General features: G+C 48.1%; 1 protein-coding gene and 1 long non-coding RNA gene across 8 annotated transcripts; one reads left to right on the top strand and one right to left on the bottom strand.

Annotated features, from left to right (window-relative positions):
• Positions 1-748: 748 nt before the first annotated feature.
• Positions 749-25,143, bottom strand: LOC149122080 (uncharacterized). 7 transcript variants are annotated; one of them, XR_016221735.1, is made up of 3 exons: positions 24,840-25,093; positions 8,873-8,958; positions 749-1,683 (listed from the first exon to the last, which is right to left on the bottom strand). XR_016221735.1 is itself a non-coding variant. In XM_089314127.1 (3 exons), the coding sequence occupies exons 1-3, from the start codon at positions 24,916-24,918 to the stop codon at positions 827-829; spliced, it is 975 nt and encodes a 324-aa protein (XP_089170253.1). In that variant the 5' UTR covers positions 24,919-25,108; the 3' UTR covers positions 754-826. The 7 variants fall into 7 exon arrangements, 2 of the variants coding, with proteins under 2 accessions (XP_089170253.1, XP_089170254.1); XM_089314127.1 differs by lacking the exon at positions 8,873-8,958 and adding an exon at positions 24,380-24,418 and having other exon boundaries at positions 754-1,683; positions 24,840-25,108; XR_016221733.1 differs by lacking the exons at positions 749-1,683; positions 8,873-8,958 and adding exons at positions 18,970-19,200; positions 24,380-24,418 and having other exon boundaries at positions 24,840-25,089.
• Positions 25,144-25,183: 40 nt separating this feature from the next.
• LOC149122079 (uncharacterized) lies at positions 25,184-26,439 on the top strand. The gene is made up of 3 exons (XR_016221358.1): positions 25,184-25,396; positions 25,492-25,616; positions 26,186-26,439. It is a non-coding gene; the product is annotated as an uncharacterized LOC149122079 (long non-coding RNA).
• The last annotated feature ends 964 nt before the right edge of the window (positions 26,440-27,403 follow it).

Genomic DNA, 27,403 nt, shown 5'->3' with positions numbered 1-27,403 from the left:
GCCCTGTTCCAATCAACAGAGTTCACAGCAGCTCGGCATCTCATGCACTGACCACTGGTGCATACATTTTCTCAGGCCCACCCTGGCTGCATCTTGAAACTATGGAAATGAATCCAAGAAATTTATGATCTGAAGCAGGAGGCACCCCTGTAAACAAGGGGTAAAAAACCAGTAAGATGAGAGAAAATGCTTGTGAGCATTTAAAAGACACCAGCATCTAGCCCAACCTGGAATGAAGACCACAGATGATATCATATTCGTCTGGGTTCCACAGAGAAATGGAGCAAATAGGATACACATGGCTGTGTACACACACACACACACACACACACTACACAGAATTAACACACGTGACTGCAGAGTCTAAGAAATCCCAAGCCGGGGACCCAGCAGAGGCAGTGGTGTAGTTCCAGTGAGTCCACTGAGAAGACCCAGCTCCAAGCTCAAAGATACGCAGAGAGAGAGAAAGAGGGGGAGAGAGAAGGAGGGGGGGGGAGAGCAGCCAGCTCTAGAGGAAAGCCATTGACACACCCACTGCCTGCCTCTCTGTGTCTGAGAACCAGATGAGCTCTACTCAGGAGGCAGGACTCCCCTCTGGAGTGATGCTCACTCCCTGCAGTCAGGTGCATTCCAAAGCTCCTGTTTCAAACCAGATAAAATCCTGAGGGTGCCTGATTTGGGCCATGCCCCACCCCCCGCCCATATCACTGAACAAATAATGAGCCTGCCTTATCTTCTGTTTGCTTTCCAAGGCACTGAGAAGTCACAGAATTAATTCCCTTTACTGAGAAAATTTCAAATCCATTTGTAAATACTGGTTGGGTTCCTAAATGGTCCTTGAGAGCTGATGCACAATTAAAGGCTGTTTAGATTCCACTGAAGCATGACGTTTCCCAGGCAGGCGAGAGGGATGCAATGGGAGGTGCATGTTTACAGATCTTATTAGGGTCCTCAAGGTTTCTGGAAGCATCTGCCAGACCTCGGCATGAATCAGGAAGCTGCAGGAGGAAGGCAGGCCAGGGGTTGAGGAGTTCCCCCCAGAGTGGGAAGAAAGGAAGAAACAAATAGGTGAGACTGAAGAAGGTCCCAAGGAAGCCTTGTTCCAGCTCATCCTTGTCCCCATGGCTTGTTGGGGAGGCCAAAGCCCCAGCAATCTGGGCAGGCTGAGCCCTACTGCCGTGGGACTCTCAGATGTCTCAGTGGAGTAAGTCCTCGGGACATCTAGGCTGTCTTCCTGTCCAGTCATCACTGCAGAGGAGATCTTCTTGGGCTCCTCAGTGACCTTGACACTGCTGGTTCGCTCCTGTGGGTCCCTCCTCTGTCCTTTCCCTGCCACTTCACTGGGGCTCCTTTGGCAAAACAACCAGGAGGAACCTGTCTCATGCCCAGCTTGGCCTCTTCCGGGGTTCACTAACAACTCCCATCTCTGCCTCTCCACCCACACCCCATCAACAAAAGGCCTGCTTTGTGCAGTGGATCCTTGGGCTGCTGTGAGTGGACACCAGATGGGAGCGGAGGAAGTTAACAGATGCTCCCAGGTGAACAGAGGAAGAGGAGGTGAAGGCTTGCAGTGAGGGTGGAGGGAGTCGACAAGCAGGAAGTGGTGAGTTCGGTGATGAGTCAAGCCAAGGCAGCTGGCTCTCAGGTTGAGAATATCAGACTCTGTATGGTTTTCTCCAGGAGCTGCAGGGAGGGAAAAAAAAAAGGCCAATTTGAACAGCATCTCCAGAGACCATGCCCCCTCCGTGGGCTTGCAGAAACACAAGCAAAGAATGCAGATTGGGCTGTGCATGACACTGTGCCCCTTTCTCCACAATATTGCTTTGGGGATAAACCTAGGGTAGTTCCATACAAGTTACAAAAATCATCACAGACATCCACTCGGAGGTGTAGGGACTATGTCCTTTCTGCCCTTATTGCCCAGCCATTTCTGTGGCCGGGCTGGCTCTGGGCTTGCTGGCCACCTGCTGTCACTCTCCCACATGCAGCTCCATCCTGCTCCTGCACCTCCCATTGGTTCTCTGTCCCAGCCTCTGGTGGAGAGAAACACAGGTTCCCACACAATGCTGGCCCCTTTAGAAATTTTTCAAATTTATTTGAGAGGCAAACCATCAGAGAAAGACAGACAGATGAGAGCTACTGACTACTAACTGACTCCCCAAATGCCCACAGTGGCCAGGGCTTGACCGAGGCCAGAGCCAGGAGCCTGGAGCTCAGTCCAGATCTCCCATGTGACTGACAGGGGCCCAACCACTTGAGTCCCCACTGTTGCCTCCCAAGGCGTGGGTTGGCAGGAAGCTGGAGGCAGGATGCAGAGTTGGGAATCAAACCCAGGCTCTCAAAGTGGGATGTGGGCAACTTCACCGCCAAGCCAAACATCAAACTCTAAACTCATCTTTTAATTCCATTTCCCCATGAATGTTTTGAAGTATTCCCAACAGCAAGTTCTTCCCATCCTGTTATCCCCAAGAAAAAAACACGTGTGACCGTGACCCCTCTAGTGAGATCTGTCTTCTCTCCTCACCTAAACTCTGACAGCATGGTGTAAGCCATTCTGCGAACATGCCTTAGCCTCCCGCACCCACCTACCCTGCCTGCTCTCCACCCAGAGCCCCAGCAGAGGGCTGGATGAACTGCCTCTCCTCTTCCACATGTGGCACCGGTGGCCGGTCTTGGTTTCCTGGCTCCCCACCAGCCTGTGAGCACCTTGAAGGCAGAGCCATGTCGGTCTTCTCTGCAGGCCCTGCCCCTTCCCAGCCCCGGGCCATCACCGGAGCAAATGTCAGTGGCACTGAACTGAACTGACTGGTGGAGTTGGCCACTGTGCAGCTCGTTCTCAGAACTCTCCCCCTCTGGCCCACATCAAACCTCCCTCCAGCTGCCTCTTCAAAGGCAGAAGCTTCCTTCCAGATGAAAGTCCCCGAGCCACTGTCGCAAGCTCTGTTCCTCTCTCTCTCACCACACGAGTTTCCACTTCCCTCGCACGGGCCCCTAAGTGGGAGTCCTGTTCTGGTTTTAAATAAACTGAAAGTCTCCTGACACCCAAAGTAATCTGGAATGACCTTTGTGTGATGGAAAGGACCTCGGTGGGTGTAGGGAAACTCGAGCGACAGCTGACAGCTGCTGCTGCTGTCCTGTTCTGGTCTGGTTTGGGGTGGGGGTCAGGCTGTCTTGCCAGGGCCCCCTCCTCATTTGCCCAGGGCCACGCCAGCATGGAGAAGTTCAGTCTCAGGCCCCATCTCTGTCCTATGTGTCAAGGACATTCTTGGTTTAGGGTTTTCCTCCTTGGGACAAGCAGGTGACACAGCGGCCTGGGTGCCAGAGGCTCATGGGGGAGTGAACCAGGCATGTGGAGCAGGATGAGGATGAGCCCAGCACAGAGAGGCTCAGAAGGGCCACCAGGGCCTGGGGTTCTGACTCCCCACTGCCCCCCAGTGCCCCTGACTCTTGGATCCCTCCTAGCCCAGGCTCCCCTCACTCAAACTCCCCCACGCCTCACCACCCCTCCACCTGCTCTTCTCAAACAAATGCTTTCACTCTGCTCAGATACAAAGGACCCCAAAGCCAGAGGGGTGCAGCAATGAGAAGTTTCTGCCTCCCCCAGCCCTCCAGGGCACCCAGTCTCTGCACAGTGAGCCTGGCACACTCAGCTCTCCCGGCAAGGCTGACCTGCCCTCTCCCAGACGTGGTCAATCATGGAGACAGATGGAGGCCTGCCTGGCTCCATGCTCTCCCCCAGCCTCTCCCCCTCCTCCCCTCCTTGGAGCTCAGGAAGGGAGGGGCACTTGCTCAGGTTGTGAACAATCAGCAACAGCCAGTCTGTGGCCCTAACAGGAGCAGGACAGACCTGAGTCTCAGAAATTCAATAACTGTTCTGCTCCCAACAACAGAGCACGTGGTCTCTCTGTGGGGCATACAGAACAATTCCCTCCACACTGTTCCAGACCAGAACATCCCCCATGCACAGCCATCACTCCCACCCCCAAGAGGACAGGCTCAGAGGTGCCACATGGGATGGAAAGCATGCACCATGCACGGAAACTCACACACACACATACATAGTGCACACAAATCCCTGGGCAATGCAGACTCAGGTCAGCATCCACACTGGGGCCACCCCCACCTCCAGCCTCAGACCCACAGATGGTCAGGTCCAGATCCAGGTCACGTGATACCCAGACTTCCACAGGCACATGGAAGCCCCAAGAGGCCTGCAGCCCCTGCAGCCACCGGGAGATGTGCTCCATTGCCTCCACCCCTCCCCACCCCGGTGCAGAGGCAGTGTGAGGATTCCTAGGAGGGAAGTCCCGTGTGGCCCAAGGATGAACTCTGTGGCCCTCAGCAGAGTGGTGGATGGGGAGAAATGGACGCTGAAGGTGGGTGAGCAGAGGATCTGGCACTGCCCTAGAAGAGAGAATCAGAGGCGCACCTGCAACAGGGTGGGTTCTGGGCACACGTTATAGGTCAGATGGAACCAATCGCTCAGTGGCTGCTTCAAAGCATCCAGAAGGGAAGTGAGCTGGGTGGCTCCTGGGACTGTCTGGGGCCTCGGGCATCACTCACTGGGAGGGGTTGCAACAGGGAAGGGGGTGCAGGGTGCCAGAATGGCCCTATTGGTTATGCAAACTGGGGACTCAAATTACCCTGAGCACTAGTTCCTGGGGACACACAGTCTCCAGCCAAGACAGGGGGGCTGCAGCCCATGGCCTGAACCCCAGCAGGCTCTCAGAGTTCTTTCCCAGGCACTACGTCCTCATAGGAAAACACAGAGGCCAGAGGCCAGAAGAGCAGGGAGCCCCCTGGAGGCCAGAGGAGCTAAGACCCCCTGAGGGTGGCCTCAGGTGTCCCTGCCCCACCCCAGTTTTGCAGACCCCAGCTGTCAGGACTACCGTGAATCAAAATGGTCTTACCCCACAACCCTGGACCTCCCTTCAGAACCAGCCCTCTCTGGAATCAGAAGAGCCCTTCTGAAGCTGATGTCAGCCTGTTCCTCAGCACTCCCCACCCATCCACTACCTCTGCTTTGGACCAGAGCCAGGTATGACAGCATCCTACCCCTGCAATGGCCTCTACCCTCAAAAGTGTGGTCACTTTACTTGCCCAGTGGCTTCTCAGCAGGGACTGAGCCATTCCCAGAAGCCCCTGGACAGCACAGACACAAACACAGTCTCAGGCAATGCTCTCCTGGGCAGGCGATTAACTGAGGCTGAAGGGCAGCCTGGCAAAAGCTAAACTGGCAGCAGGCAGCATTTCCAGCATGCAGTCTCTCCCATGAAGGCGGAGAAGGAACTCCTTCCCGCAGCGGCCCAACTTCCGGGAGCCAGGGGCGACTCCAGCAGAAACCATGACCTCGTGTGGAGGACATGCTGGAGAAGCCCCCAGGGCCCTGGTGCACTGGATTCTTCCTGCGAGAACCTCATTCCTCTCTGTTCATGTCTCCCAGTCCACCTCCTGCCCCCAAATCCCCTCCACCAGGAGTGCACATGGTCCCCAGCACACGGGGACTGCAGGGGACAGTGTCCATGGAGCTGCTGGGAACTGCACGTCCACACCTGTATCCAGGCATCAGTAGGGGGAGCTGCCATGTTCTTGCCTGATCCCTCCTACCTAGACCACTCTGGGCCATTGAGACACTTCCCTGGAACTGGGGTCTTAGAAGCCCATTCACTTTTAGTGGCTGAGATCGCAGGCAGAAAGCTCAGGCACTGTCCATGTCCATCGTGGAGAACAGAGCCAAAGAAAGGAATGCAGGGAGCTGGTGCCCAGGGAAGAACAGGAACCAGAGGTGGGCCCAAGGGTTCCTGAGGCCACTACAGCCAAGCCTCTCCAGGGATCCTTCCAATACAGCCCTGTCTTGCATAAGCAGGCTCCAGCCCGGTTCTTCCCTCAAAACCCAGAGGATGTGGGTGCATAGGGCAGGGGGGCAGGGGTGAAACAAAGCTGAGGTCAAGCGTGTGAAGCTCTCAAATGCCACCTAGAGCTCAGCCACTCCCCCCACCAAGGTGTCAGTCAGTGTTGCTGAGCCAACCACCCATACATGTGGCATTGCAGGAGATGGACAGCAGAAGCAGGTGCGGCCAGGGACATGGGCCACAAGGTCAGCAGAGCTGGCTGGGACAGCTGCCTGGGGTACAGGGAAGAGGGAACAGAGTGTCAGGCAGGGGGTGGAGAATTAACAAGGAAAGAGGTTAGAGCATTTTAAGGAAAACCTCATTTTCAACCATGCTCCCCGAGAAAAGGGGGCTGGTGGATCAATGGAGGTGACATCGGCAGTGCAGACTGAGGCTGGTGATTCGGGAGCTCTGACAAGACAGCACTGTCTCTGCAGGAAAAACCAAGACGGAACTGGAAAGATCAGTGCTGACTCCGCATTTGTCTCCACCATGAGATGCCGTGTCCAATATTGCCATGATAATTCAGCTGATGGAAATAAAATGATTCCATCTCTTGACAACAGGTTTATGACTCTTCTATTTTAAAAACAAGTTAAATACTTTATTTCATTCAAAGAAAAATGTGATTTTTTTCCCTTACCAGCCACAATAACTTAAATGAGTAACATTCTTTTCAGCGCATATATGTATTGTGTTTTTCTCTTTTTGAATAGCTGATACATATATATGACTGTCTTAGAAAACAGAGCATAGAGGGGCGGGTGGTAAAAAAGTGAATCTTCCCCTCCCCCACTGTGCATTTAAAGCACTGATACTGGGGTTGGCATCTGGCACCATGGCTAGGACGCCACTTGGGATACCCACATTCCAGATCAAAACATCTGGGTCTGAGTCCCAGCTCCATTCTCAATTCTAGCTTCTTGGAAGGCAGCAGGCAATGGCTCCACTAGTTGGGAGACCTGGCTTGAGTTCCAGGATCTTGGTTTTCAGATAGGACCATCCCTGGGTGCTATGGGCATTGAGGATAGGATAAGATTGATCTCTCTCTCTCTCTCCCTCTGCATTTCAGTAAAATTTAAAATAAAAATGTGGGGTCTACATGGCATAGCAGTTTAAGCCACCACCTGTGAGCTAGCAGATAAATCTCTCTATCCCTAACTCTGCCTTTCAAATAAATAAATATAACTTTAAAAAAAAGTAAAAATAAAAATTTGAAGCCACAGTCTCCAGTTTCTTGCTGCTCCCTCCAGAGGTGGCTGTAGATGCACAGTGACCTGGTTGTGCAGCCCTCCTTCTGTGTACACTGCACCACTCCTTGCTTTTCCACTGAATACAGCATGAGAGTGTTTTCTCTCTGTGTGGGTAGACTGCCTCTCATTTTGAAATGATTCCATGGGGGCCAGCACTGTGGCACAGTAGGCTAAGCTTCCACCTGCGGAGCTGGCATCTCATATGGCTCAAGTGCTGACTACTCCACTTCTGATCCAGCTCTCTGCTATGGCCTGGGAAAGCAGTAGAAGATGGCCCAAGACCTTGGGCCCTTGCACCCACATGGGAGACTGGGAAGAAGCTCCTGGTTCCTGGCTTTGGATCAGCACAGTTCCAACTGTTTTGACCATGCAGTGAACCAACAGATGGAAGACCTTTCTTTCTCTGTCTCTCCCTCTCTATAACTCTGCCTCCAAATAAGTAAGTAAATCTTTAAAAAATAAAAGAAGTGACTCTGGTATTTCTGTGTATTATTTTCTTTACTGTATTTTACTTGATAAGATCCCAATGGATGAACTTTTACATAGCTTGCATTCTTTTACTAGAGTAATCAGGGCTGTAGTAAATGATGTTATGCTTTTCATGGGGATACACCTAGGACAAATTCCCATAAAGGAAACTTCTAAGGTAGAGTGAATGGAGCAGGTTTTGGGCACAGTACTTATGTCACCACTTGGGAAACACATATCCCCTAGCCAAGTGCCTGGTTCAAGTCCTGGCTACTCTACTTCAGATCCAGCTCCTGTTAACGTGCCTGAGAAAGCAATGTAAGATAGCCCAAATCCTTGGGCTCTTTCCACCCACATAGGAAACCAAAATGGAGTTCTGGGCCCCTGCTGTTTACAGCTGTTTGGAGCATGAAACAGCAGTTAGAACATCTCTATCTCTCCCTCTGTGTCATTCTTCTTTCAAATAAATAATGTTTTACAAAAAGCGTTCACATGCCAGAAGTTCCTCTCCAGTGGGATTGCACTGCCAGGCAGTAGAAATTTCATGCTATGGGAGTCCAGGTGCAAGGTCATCACATCACTGGGGGCCTCACCTGTGGAAGTGAGGAATGTAGTTCTGGTGGCACCTGGTTAGTTCCCCAGAGAGTGACTTGTTATGGAGAGCAAGCCAGGGCCTTGAATCCCTCAGTCTTCCCAGCTGGCCAGGTCTCTCTTCTGCACCTGCTGCCACCACTCTGATGCCATCTGCCGTGAGCCCCACACCAGAGGCTGAACAGATGGGGCCACCTGATCCTGCCCTTTCAGCTTCCAACACGACGAGCCAAAGAACTTCTCATACATTTCTCAGCTTCAGGAATTTTTAATAGTAACAACAAATAGACCAAGATACCTTGTTAATGGTACCTTTTAGCCATGAAAAAATCATTTTATTTTATCAGTCACATTTCTCCATCTTTTCTCTTTAAGACTGCTGGATTCTGCGAGATCCTTTCAAATGCCTTTTCTACGTTAAGATTAAAAAGGTGTCTTCATGTTTACTTTTGGTTCTTTTATTTTTTCATTTGTGAAAGATTTTAGTACTCAATATATCGAGAATTTTTTTTTTTTTTTGGTTTAAAGAGAGAGGTAGAAATTCAACTTTATTTTTTCCTGGTTATTACCTGAGTCAGTGCCTAAGTAACTACAGCTTCCACATGGCACTAGGAGGCTCTTTGCAAGCTCTCCCCTGAGGCAGCTGTATTAGGCTCTTGCAATGCTTACCATTCCTCTCTGCAATGCTGAATGAATTACGCCAACAGGCAGCTCCAGACGTCTGAGGCTCTCCTCCACCTGTTTACTAGCCATTCCTAAAGATGCAGGGAGTGAGATGATAACTCAGGCCATCTTCCTGATGGGCAGAGACTGTCCACCAGCCAGAGAAAGGACGAAGCCCTCTCCCGCACACCTCACTGCACCCTGTGTTGGCTTTGCTGGCTGGAGGGGCAGTCACACTGAGACAAGGAGCAGCAGGCTTCCTTTCCCCATGCAACTGAATCCAGCAATGCTGATTCCCAGCCATGTAACCCAGAGGTCTCAGTGGATCTGGTGTTCAACTGTCCACCTGTGCTACAAGACGGCAGCAATAGACATGGGGTGGGCTTAAAGGATCCAGCAGATATGAGCATGGCTTCTGGGGTGCGGAAGGAAGGAGCACCTAGAGCCTCAGCTTCTGAAGAGAGGCAAGCAAGAAACCCGGCCACCCAAAGAGAAGGAAGCAGCGGTGTGCAGGTTGTCACGCCTGAGCGATTGCAAACAGAGGAGCACCACACACTGATAAACTTTGGAGTCCTTTATTGCCCAAGGTTATGCCCTAAAGAACTCTTGACTCCAAAGCTCAAAGAAACAGGGCTTATAAAGGCAAAAACCACAAGGTCGGGGGAGGGGGAATACATGGTTACTAGGGTCAAGCTGACCTAAGGCCTTTGGGAAGTATCAATTACAACCTTGACAGCAGACAAATTACAATGTTAACAGTAATCCAGGTGCAGCTTATCTGTTTTAAGCTTAAGCAATCATACTAGGGAGTTTCTATGCTCTGCCAAGTGGGATGCAGTGAACTGTTATTGCCTGAGTACTGTTATTGTCTAGTTTTATATCATAGTTTTAGAACAGCATATTTTAGAGCATAGTTTTAGATCACAGTTTTAGATCATAGTTTCAGACCAGAATATCACACTGGGGGGGGTGCTTTCTCAAGATGGAGTCCCGGGTGCTCAGAAACAGAGTCTCTACTGTCAAGGTGTTACTTGAAGAATAGCAGAAAAAAATATTTTAACTACAGGCTTCAGCTTCTCATTGAAATAAAGAGAAACACAGGGTCTGCAAACCAAGAGACACAGGGACAGGGACCTGGTTAAGAGAAGAAAAGTGTTAACAAATTGCAGAGGAGAAAATCAGTGAAGAGGAAGAAAAGCTCAAGAGCTTGTCTCTCAATGCTGAGAAGAACAAAGCTATAAACACACAGCAACTGCTGATGCTGTGGAATGAAGGGCACAGGGTTGGGGGCACTGCACCTGAGGGGTGGGGGCACAGGGCAGATAAGCAGTCATCAGAGAGACAGAGTGCTCTCCAACAGGCAAACAATATTCATGAAAAGGAGTGACAAGGGACTCTCTTCTGGCAAGTCTAAATGTTAACAAGAATAAAGAGAATCCCGTAAGCATGAACCGGGGGACAAGTGTCATGGGATGGGGATGGGAGTGGGGGGAGATTCAGATTTTCCCTGGATGACCAGTGTCTCCCTGGCAGAACACCAGACTTAAATGCACTGGAGCTGATCCAGAGACAAAGGAAACCAGGAAATCTGGTAGTGAATAATGAGATTCTGTAAGTACAGATTGGTCTAAATATTTGTTGTAGAGCTCAGAGTTGTGGCGCTGTGGGACAAGTCACCACTGGTGATGTCAGCATCCCATATCAGAGTGCTGCTTTGAGTTCTGGCTGCTCCGCTTCTGATCCAGCACCCTGTCAGGGCACCTAAGAAGACAGCAGAAGATGGCTTAAATGTTTGGGTCCCTGCAGACCACATGGGAGACCCAATGGTGCTCCTGTCTCCTGGCTTCAGCCAGGCTCATTCCTGACTTTGCAGCCATTTGGGGAATGACCCTGCAGAAGGGAGCTCGCTCTCTCTCTCACCCTTTCAAATAAGTAAATCTTCAAAAAATTGTTGTAAATATGGTTCCAAGAAACACCAAAATCTATTAAACAGGATGGGGGGTGGTGCTATGGTGTAGAGGGTAAAGCTGCTGCCTGCAGTGCCAGCATCCCATATGGGCACAGGTTCGAGACCTGGCTGCCCCTCTTCTGATTCAGCTATCCCTCTGCTATGGCCTGGGAAAGTAGTGGAAGATGGCCCAAGTCCTTGGGCCCCTGCACCTGCATGGAGATCTAGAAGAAGCTCCTGGCTCCTGGCTTCAGATAGCTAAGCTCCAGCCATTGCAGCCAATTCAGGAGTGAATCAGTGGATAGAAGACCCTCCTCTCTCTCTCTCTCTCTCTCTCTCTCTCTGCCTCTGCTTCTCTGTAACTCTGTCTTTCAAATAAATAAATAAATCTTGAAAAAAAAGGAGGTAAAACTGAATAAAACATGATATCATAAAATAACTTTTGAATATGAAACTTAAGGGAAAGTAAATGTGTGTTTTTTCTTATATTTAAATTTTCATGCTGATGATTAAAGGAAACTATAGTAAAGACTTTTTTAAGTTTTTGTTTATTTACTTAAAGTGACAGAGAAGAGACAGAGAGAGCAGAAGAAAGAGAGAGGGAGATTGATTTCCATTTATTGGCTCACTCCCTAAATGCCTGTAACAGAGCTGGGCCAGGACAAAGCCAGGAGCCAGGACTCAAGTATTTGGACCATCCTCCGTGGCTCCCCTACTCATATTAGCAGGAAGCCAAAAGGAAAGTGGAGGTCAGATTGGATCCCAGGCACTACCATATGAAATGCAGGCCTCCCAGGGAGCAGCCAAACCAGCCGCACCACAAGGCCTACCTCCCAATGAGGCATTTTCAATTAAATCCTTTCAGTTGTAGAATTCAAAAAGTGTTTTGAATCTATAAATCATGACAGGGGAAAGAGAGAATCAAATAAGACAGTACATGTAGCAAAGGAATAGGAGTGGGAAGACTTTTGGCAAAGCAAAAACAAAATGAAAAAAATTAGGTTGAATGAACCTGACAAGTATAAATCACTAAATTACCATCCTAAACCAAGAAGACCACTTGCTCTCTGCCTCGAAAGTGTAGTTTCAAGCTGTTTTCAAAACTGTACAACAAAGTAACACAGAAAGGCTAGGACTGGCCCAAGGTCCCCTAGCCAGCAGGATCAGAGGTGTGATGCTTCTATTTCTACACCAACATAAATCCAAACAAATTCCCAACCTGCTAGATTGCCATCAATGTACATTCTGAGGCAACACAAATGGTTAACCTGAACGAAGACGATTATCCTGCCTTTGGTGGCAGTACATTCTACCAGGACACGCTAATATTCAGGAAAAAAGTTTATACACCAAATAACATAGCCTCAAATAGAATGAAGCAAAATCTGTTGGGAATAAAAGAGACTTTCAAAAATGCGACGTTACATTCTGTTATATTCTGCACCACTTAACGTCTGTAAAAGACAAAATAGGAAAATTAAAGAAATGAAGCTTTCAAGTCTTAGTCTTCAAACTGTCCAAGGAACAGCCAAGAGGAGGGCCAAGGAAAGACAACAGAAGGCCAAGCTCAGACCCCTCCCTGCCTGGGTCACTTGTCCCTGACCTTGCCTTTTGGAGAGAACAGCCATGAGACAGCAGTGAGGCCCAGTTCTGTGCTGCAGTTTACAAATCCCATGACACCACTCTGAAAGCCAGGTCCAACCTCGGGAGAGGTTAGAATTTAGCTTTAGTGCCTCTTTGTATACAGCAAGATCCCAGCAACCCCTGCAGCCCGCACGCAGGGGAGAGACGTGTGGCTGGGTGCACATTCTGAGCTCACCACGCAAAGGCTTTTGTGCTGAAATTCTGTTAGCAAATTTCCATATCCCAGTTGTCAATCAGCGATTGATAAGTAATTGGAAGGTAATGTGTTTTGATTTTTTTGTAAGCTAAAGAAGCTCAAAAACCACAATGTTCTTTGGAACAGTTTTTAAAATGAGTTAAGACTTTGTTTTTCTAAGGTTTGGGGGAGGGTAGGCATATGCGAGAAATATTTTAAGAGGCATATATTGTTTTCAGTAGGAAAATCATGTAACAATAAAACATTTCAGACATCTGTTTTCAAAATGCACTTTTCCTTAGCACAGCCTTTTGTCAGAAAGCAGTTTCTCACTTGTTAAATGATTATCTTTGCCTTAAAGAGACAGATTAAATGTGTTTGTTTCTTTAAAAATACCTGCTTGGATGAAAGGAAGTCATCGATTTTGGGTTATCTTACTTTAAAAATATATATATTTATTTACTTATTTATCTAATTTATTTATTTGAAAGGCAACCTACAGACAGGGAGAGACATAAAGAGATCTTCCAGCCATTGGGTCACTACCCAAATGGCACAACAGCCAGGGCTGGGCCAGGCTGAAGTCAGGAGCCTGGAACTCCATCCAGGCCTCCCACATGGGTATAGGGGCCCAAGCACTTGGGACATTTTTGCTGCTTTCCCAGGCATGTTAGCTGGAAGGTGGATCAGAAGTGGAGCAGGCAGGATTCAACCCTGTGCCTCTGTGTTGCAGGCTGGGGCTTAGCCCGTTACACCACTTCGCTGGCCCTGGACCACCTTTCTGTATGGGAAAACAATGCATCTCTCTGAATCTGAGGAATCTTTGAAACCCTTGCTGGAGACACCTGGCTGTCTTCCAGGAGGGGCAACCCCCTGCTCTCTACCAGGGGCAGAAGATCCCATCGGCTTTCTAACTGCTGCCAATGGCCCTTCAGGACCCACTTTAGTTGGGGTGTGTCCTAACCTGAGAAGAGATAATGGAAGACTTTCACACTTGGCACAACCCCTGACTACTCCTGCTCCCTTTTACTCCCCTAGCAGCTCCTGTTCCCTCTGTGGCTGCACTGATGCAGTTTCCTGCCTTGCACCCCATGAAACAGCAGGGTTTTAAAAATCACTATTAAAGAAGTGATGGGCTGTTGACAGACCATCTTCTCTAGTGCATTAGAGTGGCTCAGCTTTCATGCACATACACACACATGTACACACACGCACACCCGTGCATATGCATATACACACGTGTGCACACATATGCACACTCATGTGCACGCGTATGTGCTCAAACACACACACACACATGCACGTGTGCACGCACTCACACACACACAGTGCACTGGGCAGTGAATTGCTGTCTATCCTGGCCTAAAAGGAAACACCTCGGAAACACCCATCTTCCATCCAACGACGGAGCAAACCTTCCCTATCAAAGAATTTGTTCTGAAACTCATTTCTTCAAATATACGACAGATCTTACCTGCCTTCAAATACGTTTTACTGACAAAGAAATGCCCTTTTACTCTGTCAAGATAGGTCTTTCTGTATAAATTCAAAGACTTTTGCCATGAAAGGAAAAATAAATATGTCCCTTATGATGAGTGGTGTTTGGTTTTTCACTATACAAAACAAAATCTCAGAATGGTTTATGTAGTCTAATAGATTTGCGATAAAGCTCATGGGGCTTAGACATGGCTTAGAAAGTGACAAACACTTATCTTGGGGGCCTGATGGCTCAGGCCTGTGAGGCCCTACTGTCCTGAGGCTTTGCTGCCTGCAGGCAGCGTTCCAAGGGCAGCAGGTGCACCCGGCACCTTCTGCTTCCCAGGCCGGAGTAGGGAAGACCCACCTGGGGCTGAGAGAAGCATCGCTCTCCTGCTTTGCTTTGTGTACTAGTGCTCACCTCATTAGGAGCATCTTCTATCTCGGATCATTTTGCAAGAATCTTTATAATCCTCTTTTCCATTTGGGAGGAATGAGTTTTGTTAAAGCCAGAACATTATCTTCACATCAACCTAGCCGGGAGCAGGTAAACCGTGATGCATCACAACAGGCTAGAAGCTGATAAAGGCAGGGTGAAGATGTGTCAACCCTCCTGCCTGGAAAATTCCACACAGAAGTGAAAATGTAAGATAGGAAATACAAGCAGAGAAAGCGAGCACACCTGCACAACTTTAAAAATAGAGAAGACAGAGAATGAGAGGCAGAGGGTTTTTTAATAGAGAATTACATTTTTTAAAAGTCCATATATACGTACTTAGAAATATAAAGGCATAAATGAACAACACTGATCCAAGATTAAGTGAGAAAATTTGACAACATTAACATACAGGGAAAAATGTGAAAATATTGCTAAAAATTTAAGTTCACTTAAGATCTTGGATATTAATCATTTTCCCAGTAACTCCCTTCTTTTTAAACATTTATTGTATTTTGAAGGGCAGAGGGACATACACACAGAAAGACAGAGAAAGAGAGAGAGACAGACTATCTTCCATCTACTGGCTTATTCCCCAAATGGCCATAACAGCTAGGGCTGGGCCAGGCCAAAGCCAGGAGACAGGAACTCCATCAGGGTCTCCCACATGGGTACAGAGGCCCAAGTACTTGGGCCATCTTCTGTTGCTTTTTCAGATGTATTAGCAGGGAGCTGGATAAAAGAGGAGTAGCCAGAGCTTGAAACAGTGCTAGAATGTGGGATGCAGGTCTCTGAAACATCATTTAATCTGCTGCATCAGGCTAAACCCTGCCTTCAAATCTCTTAAGAAAAATTCTTCTGGGCTGGTGTTGTGGCATAGAGGATTAGGCCACTGCCTGCGATACTAGCATCCTTATGGGCTCTAGTTTATATCCTGGCTGCTCCACTTGTGATCCAGCTTCCTGCTAATGTGCCTGGGGAAGGCAGCAGAAGATGCCCCCAAGTGCTTGGGCCCCTGGCACCCATATGGGAGACCTAGATGAAGCTCCTGTTTCCTATCTGTGGCCTGGCCCAGCCTTGGATGTTGTAGCCATTTGAGGAGTGAACCAGTGGATGGAAGATTCTCTCTCTCTGAGTGTCTCTGTAACTCTGCCTTTCAAATAAATCTTTTTTTAAAAATTTGTCAGTTACAAAGCTGAGAAAGGAGCACAAAACAAAGAAACCCCATAAAATAGCTGGAAATACAAATGAAATGATTTGTAAAATTGAATATATTATACAGTCAACCAAAGATACAAGGGGGCTATGTAAATAATGATCTATGCCCAAAAAGGATGTTTACTATTTGTGAGTCAATGAAAATACTGTGGCATATCAATAAGTTATAAAAAGAAAAACTATATTATTCCCTGAACAGAGCAGGAAAAATGTTTGATAAAATCAACATCCTATTCACAGCTAGGGGAAAAAAAACCATCTCAGTAAAACTAAAGCATATGTATTTTTAAAGATTTTATTTATTTATTTGGAAGGCAGAGTTACAGAGAGGGAGACCTTCCATCCACTAGTTTACTCCCCAAATGTCTGCAATGGCCAGGGCTGGGCCAGGCTGAAGTCAGGAGCCAGGAGCTCCATCAGGTCTCCCATGTGGATACAGCGGCCCAAGCACTGGGATCATCTTCTGCTGCTTTCCCAGGTGCATTAGCAGGGAGCTGGAGCGGAAGCAGAGTGGCTAGGACTCTAACTGGTGCTCCAATACGGGATGCTGGCATCATAATCAGTGGCTTAACCTGCTGTACCATAATACTAGCTCCAATATTTACTATGTTCAAAGATCAACCAAAATAGCTATCCAAACCACTAAGAGGGGTCATAATGGGTTAAGCTGCCACCTACAACCCCAGCATATGGGAGCTGGTTCAAGTCCTCACTGCTCCACTTCTGATCCAATTCCCTGCTAATACACCTGGGAAAGCAGCCAAAGATGGCCCAAGTGCTTGGGTCCCTGTATCTATGTGGGATACCAAGATGAAGCTCCTGGCTTTGGCCTGGCCCAATCCCAGCTATGGCCATTTTGGCAATTTGAGGAGTGAACCAGTGGATGGAAGATTCTCCTCTCTCTCTTTTTCTCCCTCTGTAACTCTGCCTTTCAAATAAATAAATCTTCAAAAATACAGCAAGAGAGCTCAACAAGATGATAATTACAAAATAAATAGGCATAAACCATCCAATTTTTATACAATAGAAAAACATTGATAATTTAATATGGGTGAAAATCATTCATAACAAATATAATGTAAAACACCTAACATTCAATTAATATGTGACAAAATTATGTGAAGAAAATTACTTAATGTTCTGTAAAAAATAAAGCTTGAAAAACAAAAAGCTATATCATAACCATACATGGAAAATTAAGTACAAAACTATTTTGCCTATTAATAAAATAAAATAGCAATGAAACTTGAGGAGCTCACCAAAACAAATGTATTTCCTCATAAAAATTGAGGAAGAAAAATTTCTACTTTTAAAAAGAAGAGAATAATATGTATTTCTGATCACATAAATGTGGCAGTAATGAAGAATTAAAAGGCATTAAGGAAGGCAAAAAATGGAGAAACTCAGAAAATAACCAATGTATTTGTAATACTACTTATATAGTAAGAGAGGCACTGGGGTTCAGTGCATAAGAGCTTTATTTAATAAATCATGCTGGGATAATTGCTTGAACACTTAAAAATAATAAATTAGACCTCTACCTAATACCACACACTAAAATAAATTGCAAAGCATTTATGAGCTAAATCTAAGAAGACAGAGTGAGTCTATAGCCCAGAGTGTAGAGTTTAGACAAGGGGCTGGGGGCACAGGGACAGGAGCAGGGGACCTGCCCCAGTTTCCCTGCAGGGAGCTGGCTCTTCAGGGGCTGTTCCAGGAAAGCTGATCTTGCAACTTTGGACTCAGCAGGAGCCAGACTTCTAAAAGCACAGAAAGCTGGGAAACACCAGCCAGCCTGGAGCTGTGAATGACAATCAATGGATAATGCTTGCACAGAAAGGGCCTGTGCACTGCTCACTAAGTCCTGGACACTCCCCTAACCCCTGCTACAAGAGCCCAGGCAGACTGCTTCTTGGTGGAGGCAGTTTCTTTAGGGAACTAAACTTTTCCACAGTCACCTTTGCTTGTCCCCAGGAAACAAAGCTTTTCTTCAACAGCAATTGTGGAGGCTGAGTACTCCCAGGCCCCACAGATGACCAGGCCCAGGGCCTGCTAACAAATAGCTCTGTGACCTCAGAGTAGAGCAGATCATTGTAAACATAGGAATAAAGGACCAAAGGATCAGGAGAAGTCTGGTTAGTTTTATTACCCCAGATTTTTAAGCTTCTGCACATCTAAAAATACCCTAAACAAAACTAAGAGTACTGGTGAAATAGAAGAATAAACAGCAAATGAAATATACAAGGATACTCAAAGAGTTTGTGGAAAATAGAATCAAAAGATAAGTTTATTTTGGTGCAAGGAAATTTTTAAATTTGTGTATACAAGCAGCTTTTGAAAAGTTCATGGAAAATGCATATGTATAAAGAAACTGCATAAATTTCAACATATTTTGCAGCCAAATAAATTTACCTTTTCATCCCATTTTTCTACAAACTTTCTCTTTAAAAAAAAGATTTATTTTTTATGTGAAAGGCAGAGTTACAGATAGGTCTGCCATCAGGTGCTTCATTCCCCAAATGGCCACAGGGCAAGGAGGCAGGTCATGCTGAAGCCAGGAGCCAGGAATTCCAACTGGGGCTCCTGTGTGGGTGGCAGGGGCTCAAGCATTTGGGCCATCTTCCACTGCTTTCCCAGGTGCATTAGCAGGGAGCTGGATCAGAAGCCGGGACCTGAACCAGCACTCCTATGGGATGCTGGTGACACTGGAGCTAGCTTAACCCATGACACCACAGCTCCACAGCATCACACCTGCTACACACACACACACACACACACACACGCAACCTTTCTAAGGATTCTCTTATCTCATACATGAGCAGGCACTTTGCATTGTAGTGGGTTCTCCAGCAGACAGCCTGGCAAAGGGCACAAGAAGCCAACTTTTAAGAAAATGAATGAAATGTAAGCACGACATAAAGGAATAGTTCAACTCCTACGAAATCAAAATAATGGAGCACAGCACACCAATGAGGCGGTGTGGGTTTCACAGTAGATGGACCGTGGATGTTTTTGTTTTTGCCTTGCTCTGAGTGGCCTTGGACCCAGGTTAGTGAGGCACAGCAGAAGGGCCATCCGTCTTGGTGGAGGATGCAGACCCGGGCTGCCTCTTCAGGAGCCGCTGTGAGCCATGGACCCTGGGTGTCTCAACAGGCCATGTGCTCCAGGAAGCATTGTAAGAAACTACTTAGAGGAGTGCATGAGACGCTTGTCAATCACATCCATCACAGGCATTATCCATAATACCAGAACCAGTAGCAGCAACCTAAATATCTACCAACAGATGGTGCGGCAAGGGACAGGTGCAATCATCAGTGGCTCACTCCAGGGTGAAACAGCGACACAGTACCGGGCAGCAGATTATGTAGTGGGTGAGTCTCCAAGGCATGCTAGAGAAGGTGAAGGCAGCCCCAGTGTGCAGTCCACTCACCTGCTGGCTTATGAGAGGAGAAACAGACTGACTTAGCAAATAAGAAAATACATCTTAATTTAATTTTGTTCTATGTTCCTTTTCTGCACTTCAGGTTTTACGGTGAGCATGGATTACATCTATAAATTCAAGGGAAAATAATAAATCTTTCAAATCTACTCTTCCAACATCTTTTTTAAAAAACACATTTGCCTCCAAAGTTAGCACCTTAGCAACACTCCCAAATAATCCATTATTCATTCAGATAAACTCAGGTCATCTGTCCAAAATTCCAAAATTCCAATGGCTGACCACAACAGTTTCAGACCTTCCACCTCCTTTTGGCTCTGATCTGACACAGAACATAATATAACACACTGGCAGGGAAAAACGTATACAATGAAGTTGTTTCCTTTTAACCTGCCAATGGGGAATTTATATTCTAGCAAGCACTTCTTGCTAAACCTGCACAAGTATATTACAAGTCTTGTAAAACTGCCCATAAAGTTTTGACTCAGTTTTAAAAGACAATATGTAACAAATAGGTTCAATTGGGGAAAAAAACACATCATTTAAAAATTCCCTGATGCCATGCTGCCAATGCAGCCATCACATGGGAGTTAAAATTTCTCCTTCAGGGAAGGAGAGAACTTCCACTTTGCTTATAGCCCTGTCTAAATACTGATGGAGTTTGTGGACTCAAAAGCTTCCATAGCCTTGGCAGCTCATGACAAGAGCCTTGAGTGATCACTGACGTCATAAATAAGATTGTCAATGGTTAAATCAACATCAGGAGTCACTGTGCACTTGCTCCCCATGTAGGACTTCTGTCCTTAATGTGTTGTACTATGAGAATTAATGATAAAACTTGTCTTCAAGCAATGCTTTATACTTTGTGTGTCTGTGGGTGCAAACTGTTAAAATCTTCACTTACTGTAGATTTAATCTTCTATATATAAAGACAATTAGAAATGAATCTTAATGAAAAATGGTCTGGGAGAGGGAGTAGGAGGTGGGATGGGAGTGGGGGTGGGAAGGTGGGTATGGGGGAAGAACTGCTGTATTATGAAAGTTGTACCTATTAAATTTATATTTATTAAATAAAAGCTTTTTATAAAAAGCTCTCCTTCAGGGGTCTGCCATGTAGCACACTGGACTAAGCCAGTGCAATGCCTGCAATGCCAGCACCCCATATGAGTGCTGGTTGACTCCAAGATGCTCCCTTTCCAATCCAGCTCCTTGCTAACACACCTGGGAAAGCAGCAAAAGATGGCCAAAGTGCTTGGGTCTCTGCTACCCATGTGGGAGACCCAGATGGAATTCCTGGCTCCTGGCTTCAGCCTGGCCCAGCACCAGCTGTGTGATCACTTGGGGAGTGAAACAGTAGGTGGATGATCTTTCTCTGTCTCTCCCTCTCTCCCTGTAACTGCCTTTCAAATAAGTAAATCTTTTGTAAAAAATAAAAATTAAAAAATATATAATAAGATTTCTCTTTCAATCTGTTTGGCAGAATATAACATAGCAAAGCAAAACAGATCAACCAGGACCAGCAGCCCTCAGTCCTCAGCAGAACCATGGCTGCCCTCTGCCAACCTGCAAGGGAGCCACAGGGCACTTAAGGCATGGGCAGCCTATCCTTTCACCCAGCTTCCAACTTCAAGTGCAAACTCCAGGCCAGGAGCAATCAGCTCTCAGGGCACCAGAACCCAGGAAGGTGCTTATCCAGAATCCTCCAGGCTCCAACAGCCCAGAGCCCAAACGAGTGATGGGAAGATGAGCCCAGATGGTGGAAGACAGAGAGACAAGTGAGGCAGAGTGTATGACCATCAAAAAGGACTCTGAACTTACACCCAAAGGAACGAGCTAAGGGCAGCACTCTGAGTCTCTCCAGTAAGGACCCAGGCACTGTGCTTAGATGCATTCTTCCTTGAACATCTCAGGCAATTGAGGTGAGAGGTGAAGCAATCTACTCACATCACAAGCCAGGAATCGGAGTGCATGATTTGAACAGAAATCTAGCTGCAAAGACCCTGCTTGTCTGTCAGCACACTTCCTGGGAAACAGCCTGCATGGCTCCAGCAGGGAGAAGCAGCTCACACAGGGGTCCTGGACAAGGAAGTAAGGGCTGAGTGCCGTGGACCCACCTTCTCCCCTCTTTGCCCTGCCTACTTTTTCTCTGCATCACTGCAAGCATCCTGTCTCCTAGTCTGCTTTGTTCTATGCCCCTTGTCTGGGCTGCTACCAGCCTTGTCATTTCTTTCTCCCAGCTGTGCACCTACTGCTCATGGAGCTGAATCTGTGTTGCCCCTGCCCTCTCCCTTTGCATACACCACAACAAAGTTCTGAATGGCCAGCTGCATCGACGCTCTCGTAATAAAGAGCATTTTCAAAAAAAGTAAAAGGAAGGAAAACTACTGCATAGAATGAACTACATATATGAGGATACTTCAAGAAGTTTGTGAAAGGGGTGTGCATTTGGCACAGGGGTTGAGTCGCCACTTGGGATGCCCACATCCTGTATTGGAGTGCCTGTATCGGAGTGCCTGGGACTAAGTCCTACATCAGCTTCCAATCCAGTTTCTGGCTAATTTGCCCCCTGGGAGGCAACAGGTGAAAGCCCAAGTAATTGGGTCCCTGCCACCCACTGGAGAGACCTGGATTGGGTTCTATGCTCCTGGCTTCACCCTTCACCCTGACCCAGTCCTGGCCATTGCAGGCATTTGGGAAGGTGAAACAGTGGATGGAAGATGTATGTGTGTGTGTGTGTGTGTGTGTGTGTGTGTTTCAAATGATTTTTTAAAACTGAAGAAAATGTAATTCAAAGATAAATCTTTGCACTAAAACAAACTGTTCTTAAAGATTTATTTATTTGAAAAGCAGAGTAACACACAGAGAGAAGGAGAGTCAGGAAGAGAGAGAGAGAGAGAGGTCTTCCATCCACTGGTTTACACCCCAGTTGGCTAGAACAGCTGGAGCTGCACCAATCCAAAGCCAGGAGCCAGGAGCTTCTTCCAGGTCTCCCACTTGGGTGCAGGGGCCCAAGCACTTGGGCCATCTTCCTCTGCTGTTTTCCCAGGCCATAGCAGAGAGCTGGATTGGAAGTTGAGCATGGCTCACTAGGCTAATCCTCCACCTGCGGCGCTGGCACACCAGGTTCTAGTCCCAGTCGGGGAGCCGGATTCTGTCCCGGTTGCCCCTCTTCCAGGCCAGCTCTCTGCTGTGGCCAGGGAGTGCAGTGGAGGACGGCCCAAGTACTTGGGCCCTGCACCCCATGGGAGACCAGGATAAGTACCTGGCTCCTGCCATCGGATCAGCGTGGTGCGCCGGCCGCAGCGCACCAGCCGCGGCGGCCATTGGAGGGTGAACCAACGGCAAAGGAAGACCTTTCTCTCTCTCTCTCTCACTGTCCACTCTGCCTGTCAAAAAAAAAAAAAAAAAAAAGGAAATTGAGCAGCTGGGACTTGAACCGGTTCCCACATGGGATGCCAGTGCAACAGGTGGTTGCCCCACCTGCTATGCCACAGTGCTGACTCCAAGATATTTTTTAAATCCATGTGGTTTTTCTTCATAATACGGTTTCTATGAAATATTTGAAAATCCCATGTAAGCATGAATTTCAACTTTCTGTGCCATAACAGACCTACCATTTAACTTCATTTTCCACAAACTTTATTTGTGAAGTAGAATGACAGGCAGATCTTCCATCTTTTTTTCACTGATGTGGCCACCACAGCCAGGCCGAAGCCAGCATCTCAGAACTCCATCCATGTCTCCCATGTCCGTGGCAAAGGACCCAAGTACTTGAGCTATCATTTGCTGCTTTCACAGGTGCATTACATGGAGTCGAATTAGAAGTGGAGCCGCTGGGACTCAAACCAGCACTGCAGCATGGGATGTGGGTGTCTCCAGCTAAGCCACATCACCTGCTCCTTCCACAAACTTTCTGAAGTAGCTTCATACAGTTCACTAAATAAAGGAGGCTGATACATGGATATAGCTATAGCTACAGAAACAGAGGCCATCCACCGAGAAGGGGTAGCAAGACCAAATCAATTTGGGAAGCAGCAGTCTTATCTCCTCTTTACCATGTAGATGAACGCACCTATTAAAAGGCGGCAATGTCCTCCATAAAGGATCATTTTCTTATCCCAAATTTCTTTAAGCACCAAGTCCTCCTTGGAGAACATTTCTTAACGTTTCATGGAATACTGGAAATACAATAATCAATTAAGGAACCTGGTTTGAGAAAGGCTGAAAGCCATGGTAGTGGCAGAAGAGTGTGCCAGGGAGGCCAAAAAGTGTGCCTACTGCAGCCGTGTTCTCACTCTCTTCTTCTTCAGCTGTCTGGTCTACCTCTCCCCCGGCCACCATTCACCAATGGGCAGGGAGATGTGGACTTGTCTAGACACTGGCTCAGTTCTCTAGGTTGAGGATGAGTGACTAGCTTCTCTGGACATTGGATTCCTTACTGGCCAAATGAGTGTGATGATGCCTGGATTTGTACCCACCTATCAGGCCTGAACCTCAAGAATACATCTTGCTGAACACACTAGTGCAACCCACACCCTTCTAACCAGTCTCTCCTGAGTCGCTGTCCTCCACCAGCAGTCGATACGCTTCCTGCTGAGAGTCTTCATCCTCCGTGTCTAACATTGCTTCGAGTTTAGCCTTGCAAGCGCTAACTCCAGCAAGTGTGAGTCTATTTCTTGAGCTATTTCCATTTTCCATTTGTTAGAGACAGATGCATGCAATTACCGGAACTTCCTTCCAAAGCACTCTGCAGATATCTGAGACAGAACACCTTCTCTTGGCTGCTACACAGGAGTGGAGGATTAGGGCTGTTGACAGTCCTACCTATAGGAGAAGGGCTTCCAACCTAAATTTTCCTAAAAATCTCCCTTCTTGGGATTTCTGTGCTCCAGGACTGTGTCCCATATCCCATCCTCAAACCCTCCTTTTCTTCATAAATTGGTTTTAAAGCTGTGCCTCCTGCCTTGTTGGGTTTGCTGTGCCTTCCAAGCCAAGTGCTCCCTGTGCACCTGCTCCCCTCATAACAGCCTACACAGCTTTCAAGGTGTAGTAATTCATCTTGGACACAGATGTGAAGTCACCCTTTAACCTTGGAGAATATAACATGGTATGTAATTACTCAGAGACTAGAACATGGAAACACAGTTACATTTTCCTTGTTACATATTAGACCTTACCTGGGTCCCTCCTGCTCCCATGTCCTTGCATTTCCATTCCTGGGGAAATACCAAGGCACTAAGCTCCCCTCCACATGCTCTGGGATGGGAAAATATTCCTGACAGAAGGCCAGGGTGTGAAGCCTTGAGTTACCCAGGAAGCTGAGTAAAGGAGCCCCCTGGGCTTTGCCCTCCATTCTCAAGGCTTCCTATGTATTGCGAATCTGAATCAAAAGCTTGGCCCCAGCTCCTAAGTGGGGTTGAAGCACTGGAAGAGCAGGGACTAGGGAGACAGAGACTTGGATGAAGATGCCTGCCCCACTCTTTAAGCCTGGGGGAGCCCTGCTCTGGACAGGAGTGTCTTTGAAAATGGCTGGCTTCTTTCTTCCTTTTGAAACCATCCACAGGGTCCTCAACACCCCCAGACACCACCACCACCACCGGAGATGCCCAGGAGCCCATGCAAGGGGAGTTTTCTCACCTCTGCCAGGTGCAGGAGAGGCCTGGAGCAGCACATAGCACTGCCGGTCACACGGAGCTGACCCAGTCTCGCCGCACATTCCTGGAGCACACCCTGCACTGGGCAGGTGAACAGGGGTGACGGCAGCTGCGGGAAGAGCCTAGCCCCGCCTCCACCTGGGCTGTGCAACAGAAAGGGAGACTCCCTGAGCAGCCCAGGTCCTCCTTAGGGGCGGCTTTTGAATCATTTTCCCCAGGTGCATCATTTCAACCCACTCCTTCCTCCCCATTCTCACCATCACAGCTTGGGGAGGCTCGGTTCTCCCCACCTGTAAGCAGTCTCTCCATCTCAGTTACGTGCTCCTTACCGACCCAGGCAGCACTTCAATAACAAGAACCTGGGCAAGATCACACTGCAGGGCAGGCACTGGTGTCTCCTTCTCCAAGCCCACCTGCCCTGGTCTCCTTCTTCTTTCACCGCATCTCATATTCCATGCTCCACAAACAGCCACAGAGATCAGCTCACTGCAGTGAGGTCACAGCATCTCCCAGCTTCACCTCTCTTAGAGGGGAATTCAGGTCAGGGGCTGTGTGGATGCTCCCCACCTCAGTCCCTGCTCCTGCCTTCTGGCCATTTATTTCCTCTCTCTGTTGCCTGCTCCATTCATTCCCAGCCTTGCACTGGCTCCTTCATGCTGGAATCTACTTCCCAGACCCTGAATAGCTGATCCCTCTGCTCACTGCTGTCACTCTGTGGAAGCCTTCCCTGACCACACTAAGGAGGACCACACCCATGGAGGTGACAAAGTTAATGTGTTTCTCCCTCTGCTAGATGTAAGCTGCAGAGGAGCAAAATCATGCCTGTCTTGTTTACCCCTTTGCTTCCAACTCTAAGGCTAGTACTTGGCACATTCAATGAAGATTGGATGGGTGTATGAATGGTTGGGTGGATGGCTGGATGGCTGGATGGCTGGATGGGTAGACTGGGGGTGGATAACTGGATGGTTGAACAGGTGGTGGAGAAATGGATGGGTGGGTGGATGGGTAGATGGGTGGAAAGATGATTGCATGAACACCATATCAGCCCTGGCTACCTTGCCTGTCTCATTACCCACTCTGCTCCTCCCCCTATTTCTAGCCTTCTGGATTTTGTGGTATTTGTATGGCAAGCTTGGGAATAAAGCTTCTAGTGTCTCTCAGTATCATGCTAGCTCACTGTCTAGCAAGCCTGCCTCAAGACCTCTTTCCCTTCAAGGGAAAAGCTATTTCACTGGACTCACCATTGAAGACCGAGGAAGAGTGGGGCTTTGTCAAGGTAGATGTTAACTTTAGCATATTGACACGTTGTAAATGACTTTTACCTGGTAGGAAAAATTTATCCCTGATGAAAAGAGGACGGAGGGTTCGGCTGTGTGGTCAGACGCCAATCTGGATCTGCACACTCACTCCAGCAGCGCATCACTGCCAGCTCGCTTAGGCTGGCAGACCCTCCTCTGCCCCAGCTCTCTGGTTCCACTGCTGCCTCCTTGCATGCTTTTCACCAGTCTTTGACTCTGGATGTGAGGCTATAACCCTGAACTCTTCACACGTGACTGTTTCACTGTCTAGCAATTCTGAAAGATTTGCTCCATTTGATGGCACAACATGTCATTTCCCAACCCCACCCTCTGACCTCACCACCTGGCCCCGAATTTATGCTCGAGGTTGTCTCCTGCTCATCTCTGTCTGCTAAGCTAAATGTCAGCTATCAGGGAGCCTCTCCTGACAACACCCAGACACAGATGCACATGCATGCACGCACCCACATGCCCACACATCTCTGTAACATACAGTGTCCTCTCTAGGTTTTGTGGGCCCAACCAGAAATAGAGCCATAAAGGATGGATGAGGGTGGGCCCCATGGGCATGTACAGAGGCTCAGGCAAACACCTGGCCCTTCCGCTGTGAAGGGCGTAACCCAGCTCCTCCTGGGCACTGCATGCCCGGCAGAAAGTGAAACCCTGATGTTTCTTCCTTGGAAAATCTCCACTCCTCAGGATCCAGGTGCACACCCACAGAGACGATGGCGCTGTCACCACTCAGCATAACACAGAGTCAGTGGCACAGCCTCCAGAGCCATACCCTGTGGTTCAACTCCTGGCTCTGCTGCGATGCCTACCAGCCATGTGACCCTGTGGGACTTAAGCTCTCTGAGTGGCCGTGCTCTGCCCAATAAAGTGACGTGTGACATCACTGGTTGTCCCGTCCCTGTGGGCCTTTATAGGAACCAGATGCACGACAACCGCTCCGGTTCTGAGGAAACCCTGGCAGGCGAGGGGGTGACAAGTAAGTACCACTGTGGTGCTGTGGGCTGTACTCCAACACCACGTGAGCCTCCTGGGCTCATCTCTGGGAGTCTACCCAGCTAGATGGGAAGAGGTTAGGGCCACAGCCATGGAGGTAAGTCCGTGTGTTCACATTTCAAGCAGAGGGGAATGGCTGTGACTCTGGTGTGCCTGGCCCAGTCCCCAGGACAATGAGCACTGGACCCCTGTCCCTCTGCCTCTGCTGTCCCCACCCTCCTCACTGCCAGTCCCAGCCTTAGCC

This window comes from Oryctolagus cuniculus, chromosome 15 (genome assembly GCF_051225735.1).
Source record: "Oryctolagus cuniculus isolate XC-2025 breed Fujian yellow rabbit chromosome 15, ASM5122573v1, whole genome shotgun sequence".
NCBI lineage: Eukaryota > Metazoa > Chordata > Mammalia > Lagomorpha > Leporidae > Oryctolagus > Oryctolagus cuniculus.
The sequence above is the reverse complement of the archived record's forward strand: the minus strand, read 5'-3'. Positions and strand labels throughout refer to the sequence as shown.